This window comes from Hyperoodon ampullatus (assembly GCF_949752795.1).
Source record: "Hyperoodon ampullatus genome assembly, chromosome: 14".
Lineage (NCBI taxonomy): Eukaryota > Metazoa > Chordata > Mammalia > Artiodactyla > Ziphiidae > Hyperoodon > Hyperoodon ampullatus.
Genome location: NC_136927.1, coordinates 14,093,920 through 14,110,122, shown reverse-complemented (window position 1 = coordinate 14,110,122; position 16,203 = coordinate 14,093,920). Strand labels below are relative to the sequence as shown.

General features: G+C 38.3%; 1 protein-coding gene across 1 annotated transcript in view; it reads right to left on the bottom strand.

Annotated features, from left to right (window-relative positions):
* Positions 1-1,459: 1,459 nt before the first annotated feature.
* TMX4 (thioredoxin related transmembrane protein 4) overlaps positions 1,460-16,203 on the bottom strand; it is a 40,887-nt gene continuing 26,143 nt past the window's right edge. Inside the window, exons 5-8 of the mRNA XM_079719138.1 lie at positions 15,960-16,005; positions 8,210-8,311; positions 3,589-3,652; positions 1,460-1,943 (exon numbers count right to left, since the gene is read on the bottom strand). Of these exons, the coding sequence (XP_079575264.1) occupies positions 1,579-1,943; positions 3,589-3,652; positions 8,210-8,311; positions 15,960-16,005 (577 nt within the window). The 3' untranslated portion in view covers positions 1,460-1,578. The remainder of the gene's footprint in view (positions 1,944-3,588; positions 3,653-8,209; positions 8,312-15,959; positions 16,006-16,203) is intronic.

The window sequence follows — 16,203 nt, the reverse complement described above, 5'->3', positions numbered from 1 at the left end:
TAATGAATGTCACCGCACTGGGGGATGAGACGGTCAGGTCACTGAGTTGGGAAGATGAAAAACAACTCTAAAAACTGGATTCCGTCAGAATAAAAACTCCCTTTGTATAAGGCCTGCAACAGATTCCTTCAGCCACACCAGGGTAGAGTTTCAGAACCTCCCCTTACTCCAGTGAGCCCGAGTTCAAAGTTAGTACAACGTAAAGGTTATTGAAATAGCCAGATAGGCATATACTGCATTTTTCTTTTTAAAGATGACAGAAGCTTTTTGAATTTCATAAACCTGTACTACTTATTATTCCGTCTGGACCCAAAGGGGTGTAGGATCAACTTTAGACATCTTTCATAAGCTTGGAATCTAATATTATGAATTTATTCTAAGACGCAAATCAGGTAGATGGATGGATTTTTTAAAAGACATTGGGCCCCCTGGGTACTTTTAGCAGATTGAGTATTGAGAGATTTACAGGGATAACATTCTTTACAAGACTAAGGAAGAAGGAAACGAAACCAAATCTTTCATTTCCAGATATACACTTTCATTAATTCTTTCACCAAAAGCACATCATTGAAGGAAAACCAGAAATGGTTTTTCAGTTATTATTAAAGTGGTTCAAGAGCCAGGGAACCCCTTGAGATGGAAACAAAACAACACAGTATTCAAGTTTTCTTCATAAGACTACCTTGTACTGGCAAGACTTAGGAGACTTCTGGCTTCAAAAAGAATATTGCTAACGGAACTTTTTGAAAAAAAAAAAAAAAGACTACATTTTGGCTAAAAACAACAAGAAAAATCTCTCTTGTAAAACCCCTACTTCCTTTTGAATCTCCAAAGGTTACAACATTTGAGATGCTTGGCAGTCATGGCTTCATGGGCTGTGCTTCTTGATTATCTAAACCCTTAAGGTGGAATAAACACAGCTGATGTCAAGCAGACTGCTGTCTGAGTCCTCTCACTAAGGACGGATTGTGAAGAGTCTGCAGGCCCATGGTGAGAAAGTTGGAAATGCTAAAGGTAAGAAATAAAACATAAGAAGGGAGATTTAGAGAGTTAGGAAGATTTCCAAGCTCTTTACTACAATAATATCCAAGGCCCTCTCAATTTCTATCTCTAAAAAGTACCCTTGTACTATGGTACCTGATGTTTCTTACAGTTTGACAAAAATAAATATTCAATACAAGAAGAGGAAGCAAGATATCAGCTACACCCTGAGGACGTTCATTCACCCTGCTTTCATGTTAGGGGCCTGCAGCCCTGTCTACTGCCCATGAACAGTGCTCATGATGGCTGGGGATTGCTTCCTCTGGTCAAAACTCTGGAGCCCCAAGGAAATGAATTTGTTCTCATCACAGGTCCCAAACAGACCCTAACAGCATGTTTGTTTTTCTGTATCCTGCCTGTCATGCCTGAAAGATTCTCCTTAACATATATGAGACTTAATGCCATGAGACTACATGGCTAGAGATCATTTTTTAATAGAAGCTTGCTCATTCAAGAAACAATAAGGAGTTGGTTTAAACTGCAGACCAGAAGGAAGCTGACATATTATTTTGGTCTGTATCCTTGGAAACACTGTCATCAGGCTGATGGTCCCTTGTCGGCATGCTGACTTCTGCGCTGTCTCACTGTGTCTTCTGCTGCCTCTGCGCCAGCTGGACAGGGCTGCTCTAGGGCATTGTCTTCAGTCCCACCAGGTCCTTCATCCTCCTGGACCTCCCTCAGGGGCCCCGGGTCCCGGGCATCACTCCTCTTCTCGTCCATGCCAGCAGCCGGGCTGTCCTCCTCGTCCTCCTCTGCTTCTTCCTCATAACCAAGGTCTTCTTTCTCTTCTTCGTCATCTACAAGGCTGTCCTTGTTTTCTTCTTCATTTGAATCATCCTTTTCTTCCTCTGCATCCTGCAACTGTTCAGTTGTATGAGCCTCCTCTGACCTAAGATTCTGCTCTGTGGAGGGAAGAGAGGGGAACATCCTCTGAATAAACAATGGGCATTCACGAATACTGTATGTTTTCACTAGTATGTGGAATCTAAAAAAATAAAACAAATGAATATAACTAAACAGAAACAGACTCATACAGAGAACAAACTAGTGGTTACCAACAGTGGGGGGCAAGAGAGGGGAAGGGGGTAAGAGGTACAAGCTACTAGGTACAAAAACAGTAAGACACAAGGATGTAATGTACAGCATAGGGATATAAGCAATATTTTATAATAACTTAAAATGGAGTATAATCTATAAAAATATCAAATCTCTCTGTTGTACACCTGAAACTAATATAACATTGCACATCAACTATACTTCAATTAAAGAAAGGTCATTCAGCAGTTGAGTACATTTAGCTGTGAAATGAAACAACGGGGCATATGACAGTGTTCTCCATCTTGGAGCTATGTTATCACACAGGACAGATCTCTGGATGGCATCCTGGCCCCACCTATGGCCTCTCCACCTCTCTCTAGAGACTTCACTAACCATGTTGACTCTGGCAGAGCCCAGGGGCATGGAGGGCAAAGGTTCCTTTGTGCTCTGTATTTTATACCTTGTAGAATGTTCAGTGACCCACTCATTGGTCATGGTGATTGGTTCAGAACTGTGACTTAAGCCAAACCAATCAGAGTACTTTCCAGGAGTTTTTGGCCAGAGTCAGGAGCAAAAGCTTTCTCTCTTTCTACAGGGACTGCTAGGCTGATAAAATGTGAGTTGGGGCTGTTGAAAGCTACTGAATTAGGTTCATGGAAGTAGAAACCTATCATCCCTTGAGCTGTGCATGAAGCCAGAACATCCCTGGATTTTTCAGTTTTGTGAACTAATAAATTTTTCTTTTTTCCCCTAAGTTGTTTTAAAATGGGATTCTGTTACTTTTAAGAATTCAAAGGAACATATTTTATAATTATATATGGAAGTTTCAAAGCCTTAAAAATGTCAAGAACTAAAAAGAAATATAAGCTTATTTAGTTGAACTCCCACATAAAATTCAACAATTATGAAATCTCATAAGAGTCTTCATGGGGACTTCCCTGGCAGTCCAGTAGCTAAGACTGCGCTTCCGCTCCAGGGGACACGGGTTCAATCTCTGGTCGTGGAACTAAGAACCCACATGCCTCACCGCACAGCCAAAAAAAAAAAAAAAAAAAAAGAGTCTTCATGCAAACAATAGGAATAAAAGCATGGAAATCCAGGGGTATTTGGTCCCAGGAACAGTGTGAAATAGTGAAAGGATTTGAGGAGATGGCTTTTAAAGGACTCAGGACAGTTACTGGCACACAGTAGACACTCAGTAAGTGTCAGTTCCCCTCCCTCCCTGCTCATTCCAGTTTCAATGAAGGAAAAGATGTCAACTGATTAATGAAGGGCAAACAATTCAAGGGAAAAAGCAATTGCCAAAATGAAATGTTCCTTAATTTACGAGAGGAGAAAAAAATAATTTTTGCTCAAATCTATCTAGAGAACATATTTCAAAGGACTTTGGTAATGGTGATGGTTTGGTCACCTAGAAAATCAGGGGAAAAATCCACTATCTATATGAGCATGAAAGGGCACACCACAGAATTCTAAAAATACTCTACCTCATGAATCTGACATACTTACCAGAACCTTCAGATAAATGCCTTGGAAGTGGCAGATAGAAACATTCTGATATGACCACCAAGACCTGGAGGGAAAAAAGTGATTTCACAGTGAGTGGATAGGACATTTGTTACCAAACAACCTCAAAGTTAGGTTCTGCTTCTATAACCAGACATTCATAGACAAATATCAATACATAGCAATTGGTCAAAAGTCCTCAAAAAAAGACAAGGGTATAATTAAGAATTTTCTATTTTTCAAATGTGATATAACAGGAAAACACTATTAACTTTAGAACAGGGGTCACAAAGTCAAATGTATACACACAGCCCACTAAAAATAGATGAATCAAGCAAGTGTAAGAAAACAGACATTATCATCCAAGTCTAAAGTGATCTTTAAAAAAGAAAACATATTCTGACAAATAAAACTAGTCTGTACAGGGGTTGTCTCTCACCAGTGGGTAAACCCCGATTGCGTGGAAGAATACTTCAGGGTGTAGAATTCTTAAGAGTCCCATAAGAAATTACTACAGGGACAAACTGTGAGAAAACACTTCAGTGATGTGAACTAAATCCTATTTTAAACAGTGATTGACTGGCTTCACACCTCTGACCTTGAATGCAGCATTGAGTCACTTGCTACTTACTATAAACATGCTGTTTCCCTTGTAAACCACAAGCTCCTAAGAGTCAGGTTCATTCTAGTCCATGTTCCAGGCCTGGATGGTGTGGGCTGTGTTGATGAAACTGACAGGACGGCGTGTGAATCGGGGCCAAGTCAGTGGGAGCCCCTCGCTCTCTCCGCCTTCCCCATGTCCTCCCCTACACAGTGCACAACACATAGAAGCCAGCACAGGAGGAAGCTGCCCACTGAGAACGGCTTCACAGCTCCTCTTGTACTTAGCTAACTCCTGGAGTTCACCTATACTTTGAACAACTGCCCAGTCTTTAAAATAGGAATAGTACTTCATAAATGTTTTTAAGGGGCTCTAAAATTTTAAAAACCCAAAGTCATCGTCCTTTTGATTCAATTTTATAAACATCAAATGAGAACCTCACTTTGATTATTACCATCCGTATATTCATTTATTACGTTACTTAATATTTGACTCGTTAGGTTCAAGACATCATGTTAACTTCTGAGGGGAAGGGCTCAAAAAGAGAAAAAAAATAGCAGTTTAATTATAAAGCAATATGGAACAGGGGTCTCATAAAAAATGAAGAAAGCTCTTTGATAGATACTTAAGAGATACAGAGATTACAACCAGTTATGGGGGTGGGGAAGACTCTAGAATGACCACTTGAAAGGCGGCATTTAGGGTCCTGGGCACGGTCAGGAGTGGAAGGGCATCAGCAGCTATCTGGCTTTTGTAAGCGACACCAAACTGGACCACAGGGGCTCTTGGATCCAGAGAAAGGCCTGAATGCCAGGCTGAGGAGACCCATATGCTGGGCAGTGTTCCTCCTTGGGAAGGAACAAGCTCCAAGCCATCAAATTGATTTGAACAGCAAAGAGGAAAACATTTCCATCTGAAAAGACTGAGGTTGAAAACCTATTTCTAATATGACAGTCACTTGCTTACAGTAGCTGTTCACTGGACATAATGTTCTTTGTGACTTTTTTTTTTTCCTTTTGGCTTCCTTAATACCAACTGGAGGGGAAATTTTTGGTCCTGACACATTGCAAGGGAAAGAAAAAACACCTGCCAGTGACAAATAATTGGCATTTACAACAAAGCCTGGGAGGGAGTAAGTCCCACCTGCGAGATACCTGGGCCATCTAGAGCGCTAGGTAAGGGGGCCTGGCAAAGACTTATGGGACACCAGCCTCAACCTTGTCAGCCGTGTGACCCTAGGCAAGTCACTTAACTGTTCTCTCACTTGCACTTTCTCTTGAAAGGACAGGCTTGGGACTAGTCTATCACTAAGGGCTGTTTTATGTCTCTAAGAGTACATAATTCCATTATACTGTCTTCCTTCCCAGAAATTGGGAGGAAAACCCTCTCATTCTATCAGTTCAGGATCTATTTTCCAGTCTCAAGAACCACTCCCTTGGGATGAGTCACTTTCTGAGCCACTAAGAATGGTTAGATTTTCAGGTTTCAGCTTAGCAGACAGCCAGGCATCTAACAGAGGAGAGTAGATGGATTTGCCATCTTTCATAGGAAAGATGAAACTTTCTTCCACTAGGAACTGGTCAGCAGCATGTAGAAAAATAGTCCACCCAAGCTGCAAAATCCAGACAGTGTCTACACATACCAACCAAAATGGAGACCAGATAACAGAGGCAAAAGATTGCTACCTGTGTTTTCCATTGTTTTTCTGCCTGTCTACAGCTTTGCTATCTTCCACCCTTCAAAGCAGAGTTGCTGATGTCAGAAAATGATGCAGCCTGAGTGATTTGATACACAGACTATGCACTTAAAGATCTTTCCCATATTGGTTTAAAATGCAAAATATATACTTGATTTCTAAAACTGAGCCCTTTGCTTACATGTGAAAAATAACATTTAGTAAAATATTTCAACCACTAGGCTCAATCAAGGCAGCAAACAAAAATCAAACTAGCAGCCTTGTTCTGACTTCCCATCTTTTAAAATTAAGGAAAAATAGGAAATGTAATAGTCAGGCTTGTGGGAAACAATGACTTGATCAGGAAATCACTTCGTATGGAAAACATCCTGCCCCTTCTGGCCACTGCATAAGTTAAACTCCATAAAGACTCACAGAGGGAAGGAGACCCTCCAAGGTCACCAAGACCAAGTTTCACATAACTGCCCACTGGGTCTTGCTTTCAGCCCCCAGTTAATGGCAAAGGTGACACAGAGCAATGAACTGCTCACCTGGAGACCTCATTGAAGGCAAAAATTCTAGCTGTTGTGTTTCTTTTAACATGTTACAGTTGTAGAAAAGGCATTTTGAGCAGAGACATGTGTTTGCTATTTTATGGAAATGTATTAACAGAAAATGTATGAGTTTATTACTGCTTTGAAATTATTATTTCCTTAAATAACATTCTCTTCCCAACTTCTTATGAAGGAACAGTAATCTCTATCACTTAGTCAATTGAATAGTCTAGAATCAACTCTCTTCTTTCTTCAGGTCAAGCCTCTAATAACCTTCCTACACTGATTATTTGACTCTAAGTTTCCAAATAACTTAGGGCTTAGGCAGGCCTGACTTCTTGGACTTATGTTGAACATTGAAAGTAAAATTCTAAAACTCTTTATGTGAGAAGAGTTTTCAATGATCTTCCAATAGGCCCACACTCAAACTACACTCTCCATAACTCCATCTCAGAATCGCCCAGGATCTCATACTGTTCCCCCTACAGAAGCCTCACACTCATGCAGCTCCAGAGTAGACAGTAGATGGGAGAAGCATATTCATATCCAAAATCAAAGTCAAAGTTATATCCAAAGTCAAATCATTTTAGGCCAGAGCATTAGGGAAATGTTAATTAGCAGTGAGATTAATGCGGCAGAATGGAACATACCTAGGACCTAATGAATGACATATATAAGTTTTATCTCCGCCTATGAAGTTAACATCAGCAATCAAATGACAAATATAAACCATAAAATGAAGTAAGCATGTTCATGGCAAAATAAAATCGAGCTTCCTTGGCTCCTTGGAATATGACTTTGTAGTACCAAGTTGTGACTTGCTATAAAGGCGACTGCTAACATTTTAAGCTTATTTTTTTAAAGACCTTGCAAAAGAGCTGAAATACATTACAAAATGTAAGGACAGACTTTAAGACAATCTTACCTAAAGGGCTGTCCTTTTTATACAAATGTTTAGTGATCATCAATTATTCCTACCATACAGTGTTTAAGGGCTATGTAATTAGTATATAGTATAGTAACTTTTGCGAACTTCTTAGACTTTAAAGCTCAAACTGATCAAGTGTAGGTAAAGAGAAAGATTTCAAAAATATATACAGCCAAGAGTAAAACACGCCCAAACATTTATAGTTGCCTATATAGTTAAGTAAATAAATGTATTATTCCATCACTTACCTAAAACTCTAGGGAGAAAATACACACATACCTAATGGATAGTAATTTTCATATCCAAAGAAGACATAGTGGCTTGCATCTTATTTTTTCACATAATAATGATTGTGTTTTTTATCCACATTATCTTACACACTCCATCTTGGGAAAACTGCAGTGTATGTATAAGCAGCTGGTGAGTTTAGAGGTTCAATTTGAGTATATGAACAGGAAAAGCCATCTTGTTCACCCAAGGAACAAATTCACAGCTTTGGCCTTATCACCACAGTGTTCTAATCAAGTAGGCAATTTGTGAATTCACAGCTGACTCAGTTGTCTTGGAAACTGACTATGAATTCAATAAGTCTCTATTTCTTTCTTCATTACTGCCTATATTTTGGGTAGCACATGACTTCAGAATATTTAAAGGAGAGGATTAGGCAATAATAATTTAATGAATTTCCCAGTATTTCTCAAATTTCCATTGAAAGCAGTATCAAACAAGCAAATATTATTTAACTGCTTAGATTACACACAAAATGATGTTTGTTTATGAGCTTTTTCTTTCTTGGCTGCTTTCCAGTTTTGCATGAAACCAACTGGCTTTAAAGACAAGAAAAAAAGATTGGCATTATCTCTTACCAGACCCATGAAAAGGCCAAAAATCAAGGTGGCTATGATGAAAAAGACATAAGAACACCAAGCAGGAACTCCAAGGGTCACTGTGAAATAGTTGTGAAGATGCTGTAATCAGAAGAAAAAAGTAAGAAAAATATATTTATAATGAGGACTAAGAATGTTCGAATCTCCCTCTTTACCTATAACTCAAGTCTGCAAATTGTTTCTACTTATATGAGCCCGCACAAAGGTCGTCCAGCAGTTTATGCATCTATATGATTCTTCAAGAACAAGCCAAATTTTACAACATTGAGATTCTGAGAGCAATAATCAAGGTCATATCTAGTAAGAGTTGTACTTCCTTGAAGTTCATGATCAAATAGAACTCTGGTAGAATTGGTTATCTAGTCCCTTCTTCCATCCTGAGATTTTTTTGGTCACTCTGCCCTAATAATTTATAACCTTAATTTTTACTCATAATATGGCATCCATAAAAAATTAAACTTCTTGGGCCTTTACCAATTTTTAAGTAGAGCTAAATTACTACTTACGGAACATCAACCATTTAAAATGTCTCCGTGCTTCCTTTTTCTAATCAGACTCTTATTCCTCTACCCTCACCCATCCTTAACAACTTTCCTAATCACCATAAAACCTGAATATAATAATAGAAGAAAATTTCCGGTTAATTCATTATGAACAAATAAGATTTCATCAGTCTTCGAACAGAGTGCACATCCCTTCTTGTTTACTGTCCCCTGGACTCTATTTGACGTCAAACACTAAAAAATAAGTGAGGAGATACAATCTTAGTTAGAAATTATTTACATGCTAAATCATACAGGAATTACAGATAGGAGCCTGCTAGTCTGGAGTCAAAGCACGTTTATATATGGACTTGCAAGAGCCATGCTGCCTCATGATGGCTTTGTGATCATCTATTTTAGGCTCTTACAGCTTCAAAAACATTCACTAAAAAACCAATAGTTTTATGATTTTGTTATGTCTATAGACAGCTTTATCTATAAAATTACTGGCCACAGGATGAAGTGGCTCCAAGCTAAATGCCACCAGCAAGCAGATATAATGACTGAATAGCTTGCCTAGAACTGATAAGGTTGATGAAAATGAGGCCAAGATTCTATTTTAATATTTCTCAAAACCTAAGTTACTCGACCATCTCCCATTGGTTTCTCAGTTTATAACTGTCAATACAATTAAATAATATATTTTATTCTGGCTTAATTCAGAATAATAAACAAAAAAGCTTGTTAACTGTTCTAGAATAATCTGAGATTTCTCCAATTTTTTACTCAGCAGTAGAGATATATCTAAAGACTCATCAAATTTTTACATACACATAATCAGTGTTCAATAAATATTTATTGAATAACGAAAAGATACTAGCAAATCCTTAAACTATTCATAAGAAATGAAAACAACTCTTGATTTGAAAAAATCTATCATCTGTCCTCTGCTGATGGCACTGGTCGTCACTCTGTTTTCAGCCAGGGCAATTATTTATTAAGAATAATCTAGTATTCTGCAGCCCAAGTAGGCAAAAGAGGTATTTGGGATACAAAAGGTTGTTTCATTCAAACTCCGTTCAGTGGAAGTTTTAAGATGCATTGCACAGTTCTCTATTTTAGGAAATTTTGTATATTGAACATAGTTTATTTATGCTTTTCTTGATTATTCAATGTCATCATCAAGATTAAACTGTGAAAAACTGTGCCAAAGAATTAGAAGACATGGAAAGCCAGTATTCCTTTGTTCTGACCCATGGATGTATGAATTCTGGAACTTGCTTTAAAGTAATATCTGCCCATATAGTTGGAATGAATAACAGCATCCAGTTATAAGTCCTTCTGGACAGTGTCTTGTGCCCTTTTGCAAAATACACGATTTAAGAAACCCTCAAGAAATTTTCTAAGTTATTTTCTAGGATTCAGTAAATTGTGTGCCTTTCAATCACTGCATTCTGAGTCATAGTCTTAGTGCTTTCAAAAACATCCTCTTATTACAATAGGTTCCACTTCAATTTTCTTGTATCAACTTACTCTTTAAAGGATTTATTTGAGCTTCTTAGAGAAACTCTGCCATCTTGTGGTCTTTTTAGGTGATTATTACTAAAGCCTTATTAATCAAGTTGTGCTCTCACACCTGCAGCCAAAAATCTTTACCTGTTTACTTTGTCTGAGTCCACGATGGTTTCAGAGTACCTTTAAGAGTATTAGGGTTCCTGGTACTAGGCACTTGAAGTTTTGCTGTATATATGTTTCCAAGTAATAACTGATTAAAACTGATCTAGTTCAAGTTTAGATTTCTGTGTTTTCTTTCGTTGCCAGGTAAAGTAACAGTTTTCACTTGTGGAAAATACTGACCTAGTTCAATATTATACGTGCTCATTACAAGGAAGCATCCTGCTGTTTACTTATGCAGGAAAATGTCGCCTGCTGGGCCCAATACCTTATACTTTTGCAATAGGTGACTGAATTAGAGCTAATTTTTGGCTACATACATTTGAATGAGATAACTAAATGCAGAATAAATGAGAAGAATATTCCAACCAGTGGTCAGATGCATTTAAGGAATGGAGCCAGGCCAAGGCGTTCAGGGGTCAGAGGTGGAGCCTCCCCTTCCCAGGGAGGCCAGCAAGCCCTCTGGGATCTGAACTACTGCAGGTCAGGTTAAATCCCACCCAAGGGCACCACTCATCCAGCCCAGCATTGCAGAGTCTCATTCAGAGCTGGGCTGGTGGCAAAGGACAGAGAGCCTTTTGAATTTAAATTCTATCTGCATCACAGGATATACCCTGAGGAGTTTGGGGATGATCCTTTTTTTTCTTTTTTTTTTTTTTTTTTTACATCTTTATTGGAGTATAATTGTTTTACAATGGTGTGTTAGTTTCTGCTTTATAACAAAGTGAATCAGTTATACATATACATATGTTCCCATATCTTTTCCCTCTTGCATCTCCCTCCCTCCCACCCTCCCTATCCCACCCCTCTAGGTGGTCACAAAGCACCGAGCTGATCTCCCTGTGCTATGCGGCTGCTTCCCACTAGCTATCTATTTTACATTTGGTAGTGTATATATGTCCATGCCACTCTCTCACTTTGTCACAGCTTACACTTCCCCCTCCCCATATCCTCAAGTCCATTCTCTAGTAGGTCTGTGTCTTTATTCCTGTCTTACCCCTAGGTTCTTCATGACATTTTTTTTCTTAAATTCCATATATATGTGTTAGCATACGATATTTGTCTTTCTCTTTCTGACTTACTTCACTCTGTATGACAGGCTCTAGGTCTATCCACCTCATTACAAATAGTTCAATTTCATTTCTTTTTATGGCTGAGTAATATTCCATTGTACATATGTGCCACATCTTCTTTATCCATTCATCTGATGATGGACACTTAGGTTGTTTCCATCTCTGGGCTATTGTAAACAGAGCTGCAATGAACATTTTGGTACATGACTCTTTTTGAATTATGGTTTTCTCAGGGTATATGCCCAGTAGTGGGATTGCTGGGTCATATGGTAGTTTTATTTTTAGTTTTTTAAGGAACCTCCATACTGTTCTCCATAGTGGCTGTACCAGTTCACATTCCCACCAACAGTGCAAGAGTGTTCCCTTTTCTCCACACCCTCTCCAGCATTTATTGTTTCTAGATTTCTTGATGATGGCCATTCTGACTGGTGTGAGATGATATCTCATTGTAGTTTTGATTTGCATTTCTCTAATGATTAATGAGGTTGAGCATCCTTTCATGTGTTTGTTGGCAGTCTGTATATCTTCTTTGGAGAAATGTCTATTTAGGTCTTCTCCCCCTTTCAGACACAGATTAGAATCCTCAAAATATCCTCCCTGTGTGGGAATAGCTCAGAAAGCCTTCTCCAGTGATCGCCAAGGGCTCACTTCCCCTTCTATGTTCTACCCTCTCAATACCTCCAACAAGACACAAACCTGCAGCCTCTTGTAGGCTCGAGGGGAGGTGACTTGTGGATGGGCACCATCTCACTGTAATATGGTTCCAGATATTTTAACAAACAACAAAAAATCCAAAAACAGTAAGAGAAGAGACACCACCATCTAAAACACAGGGGGATGTTTTAGAGTTTTAAAATTCACTCTGGTTATTCTCCAGTCTAAACATTCATGGCCTTTAATTCACATCATGAGATATTTATAAAGCATTAAATCTTCTCCATCACAGAGTGTCCTCCCAAGATTGTAGCACACCTTATTGTAACTAAAATTTGCCATATGCCTGCATCTTTTCATAACAACAGTAACACTGAGGAGAGGTATTAACTTACATCCTGTATTAGCTCAGTAAGCAGCACAAATTCAACAAATAAAGTAATGCTTAAATACATTCAAATGCTAAACCTAGTTAACAAAAGTACACATTGTACAACTGTCATAAAACCCTATTTCAATCCTATCAACCGTGGTTAAACAATAAGTGAAAAAAGATAAAGTATTCCTTGTTGTCTATTCAGCGGAAAAAGTAAAATAATGATGACAACAATGATTAATGAATATAAGTAACAAAAAACAGCTCTCAAGTACATGATAGGTACCAGGTTCTATGCTAAGCACAGAACAACTGCCTATGGCAGAGAAAACAAATGGGTTGGGAAACATACAGCGGGTGGGCTAGCAACCCATCCACGGGACACTGTTGCTGAGAAAAGACTGACTCCTATCTGTCTATGCATCCACAAAAATCTCAGTATGGTAAGAGACTGTGGATTGGCATCAACAATCTTGCCTCACTGGCATCAGCCCCTCTGCGTCTTTCTTTCTTCCCTGTTTTTACCTTCTTCCTCAGAGTCTTTACACTGTTTTAGTTCCAGTGCTGTGTTTCTTCTGTTCACTGTTAATACAGTTGCACTACAGTTCTATATTATCTAGACTTGAGTTAAAAACAGATTAAGGGGCTTTCCTGGTGGCACGGTGGTCGAGAGTCTGTCTGCCGATGCGGGGGATGTGGGTTTGTGCCCCGGTCTGGGAGGATCCCAAATGCCGCGGAGCGGCTGGGCCCGTGGGCCATGGCCGCTGAGTCTGTGCGTCCGGAGCCTGTGCTCCGCAACGGGAGAGGCCACGGCGGTGAGAGGCCGGTGTAGCGCCAAAAAAAAAAAAAAACAGATTATGTTCCCCACAATTACATACTCAACATTGATGTGAGGATCTTGGGCACGGGAGAAGAACCAGCTAAATAAGCTAACTGAGCAGCCAGGTGGTCAGCTAGGAGAACGGGCTTGGTAAGTATCAGTAGTTCTGTAAGGACAACAAGGCAAACTATAGCTAGAGGTTGCAGTGGGAATCAGAGACTGATGCATAGCCAAGGATTGGGTCACACCAGGCCAGAGATCATACCCTCTGAATAAGAGGACAAGGGCCAAATTTTGAAAACACAAGTGGTGAGAGCCCTTCCCAGAGATTTGATGAAAGGCTGGGGACTTATTTCTAAGAATGAAAGAAATTACAAAAGTTTGTCAAGAGGCTTGAGGAAACCAGATGCTGATACAGAGAGTAATACCAGATTTCTATTATAGATATTTAAGGTAACGTGTACACATATGAGGAGACTAAAATAACCTACAAACCTACCATCTATATTCTTTTAGTCATGTACATCACCACCCCACCCCCCACCACACATACACACACAATCTACAATCAGGGCAAATGTATTTGTGACCCCAATAAATATAAATGAACTAAATTTATCAGTGAAAAGAACTACTTCTTGCTATATGATTTTTTAAAGATTCACTTAAAACATAACAACAAAAAGGTTGAAAGTAGAAAAAAATATCCCAGGTATGCACTAACCAGAAAGAAAAAATATGGTATTAATATTAGACAAAATGACCTAATAGAATGTAAAATGCAATTGCTGTGTGTCAAATTCTACAGTTTATCTTATAAAATTTTATTTTTTATTTTTTTTTTAAATATCTGGAAAGTCTAAATATATGTATATATAAAATATATAAATATCATATATACTTTACTTCTCAATCCTAATAAGAACATCTTAATTGGTTATTAAGAGATGGATCATATTCTATTCTCCAAATGGCCTTTTCTCTGAAGTCCAATGCATCCACACAGAATCCATCCATGCTGCCCAAGGCTGTGCACTGTGCCTACAAAGATAAAACATCAACTCCTGGCCTCAATGTGCTCCAAATGCCACACATTGTAATCATTTGCATGACATGATGAAAAACTGCAACTCCTTGTTTATCAGCCAAGCAACAAGAAGTCTGAGCAATCATTTATTTTCCCTGGTACTATCTTTGAAATAAAACTACTCTTTAACAATGTGTGAAGGTCACAATCAGCTTCTATCTAAGCTCTTCTTAACCCTCAGAACAAATTCATCTCTTGACCTGCAGTTATAATAGATTCTGTGCTGAGATCTTGATGATGATACCTCACACTTATTAAATTATCCTCTTGGATTAGACATTATATGGCTATAAGGTTTTCAGATAGCTATCAGAATATATGACTCCATCAACCTTTAGTGTCAAAATACTGCAACAGGCTGAATCCCTTACTCTCAGTTCCTGGTTTGCAATTCATAATTCTCAACCTTTGAATAAACTTCTTGCCAATATTACGAAAATATCAGAAAAAAAACATATGAAACTCAAACTATCTGAAAAGGGAAAAACGCTAGTTATTGTTTAATATGATATACAAATGTCAAAAAAAATAGTTAACAAATCTTAACCAAAAAAGACTAAATCTAAGTCACCAATTTGCTCTCTGTTTTAAAAAAACAAACAAAAAAACCCTAAAGTAGGTATCTCACAAGGCAGGAAATATAATACAACTGAGAAACTAGGACACAAAAACTTGTTCTTAAATTTCCCTAAACATACAGTAATATGCATGAAAAACAGAGAGTCTTCATGAGCTCCCTGAATACTAAGTTCCAAATATGATGCATGACCTATAATCATAGCTTGGAAAAGAAAAATATAGGGAGGGACTCACTTCTAAAGATATTTTGAAATACTTTAAGGATATATATTTAATTCCACAGCAATTTTGTCAAATCTGGTAGGATTTATTAGTTCACCCTACATGTAAAGAGGAGCAAAAGCTTATGTGATACATTCAAGATTATGTAACAGTTCAACATTTTAACTTAAATAAGTTCTAAGCCACTAAAAGGACTCAGTGAAATGATACAATCAAACATATCAGGGGCTCTCTTCCTTAAAGGGCCACATCATAAATACTTTAGGCTTGCGGGCCATATGATCTCCATCACAACTACTCATCTCTACCACTGTAGTGTGAAAGCAGTCACAGAATACAAGTAATAAGTGCATGTGACTGTGTTCCAACAAAACTTTATTTACCAAAAAGGGTGGCCTGGCCCGCCCACAAGTTGGCTGATCCCTGAAAAATCTTTGATCTGTAGGGAGATTACAACAATGGGAAAATAAGATGAAGAGAAACCACATAAGCCCTTACAGCTTTGTTAAAAGGATTCATTACCGATCTAAGAAAATATGACTTTGACACAGTAGTTACAGGTCTGTCCAATTTATGTCCTTAGAAGGACACAAAGACACATTTCCACTGTGACCCCATGTAAGAGTAGCTGTGTGGCTTAAAAAGAAAACGGAAATTATAAAACCATTTATAAGTGTTTATTTTCCAATTATTTAGAAGCTACCTTCTCACTCTTAAAAAAAACCCTCTGCCAATATAATAATAAAGGGCATATTTACTCACCCATATCTTGCCAGAGATGCTAAAAAGACCAGCCATTCCAGACATCCTAAAAAAAATAAAGAGAAGGAGAACCACTGGTGATGTATGGTATTAAAAAATAAAAAACAAACACAAGATTCAAGTCACAAGGACTACTCCTCCACTTCTTGCAACACATTGTCCTCTCTCCTGGATTCACTTCCATCCTTACAGAGCTTAGACCCCATGGTCATCATTTGAATTACTCTGATGTAAATATGGTCAA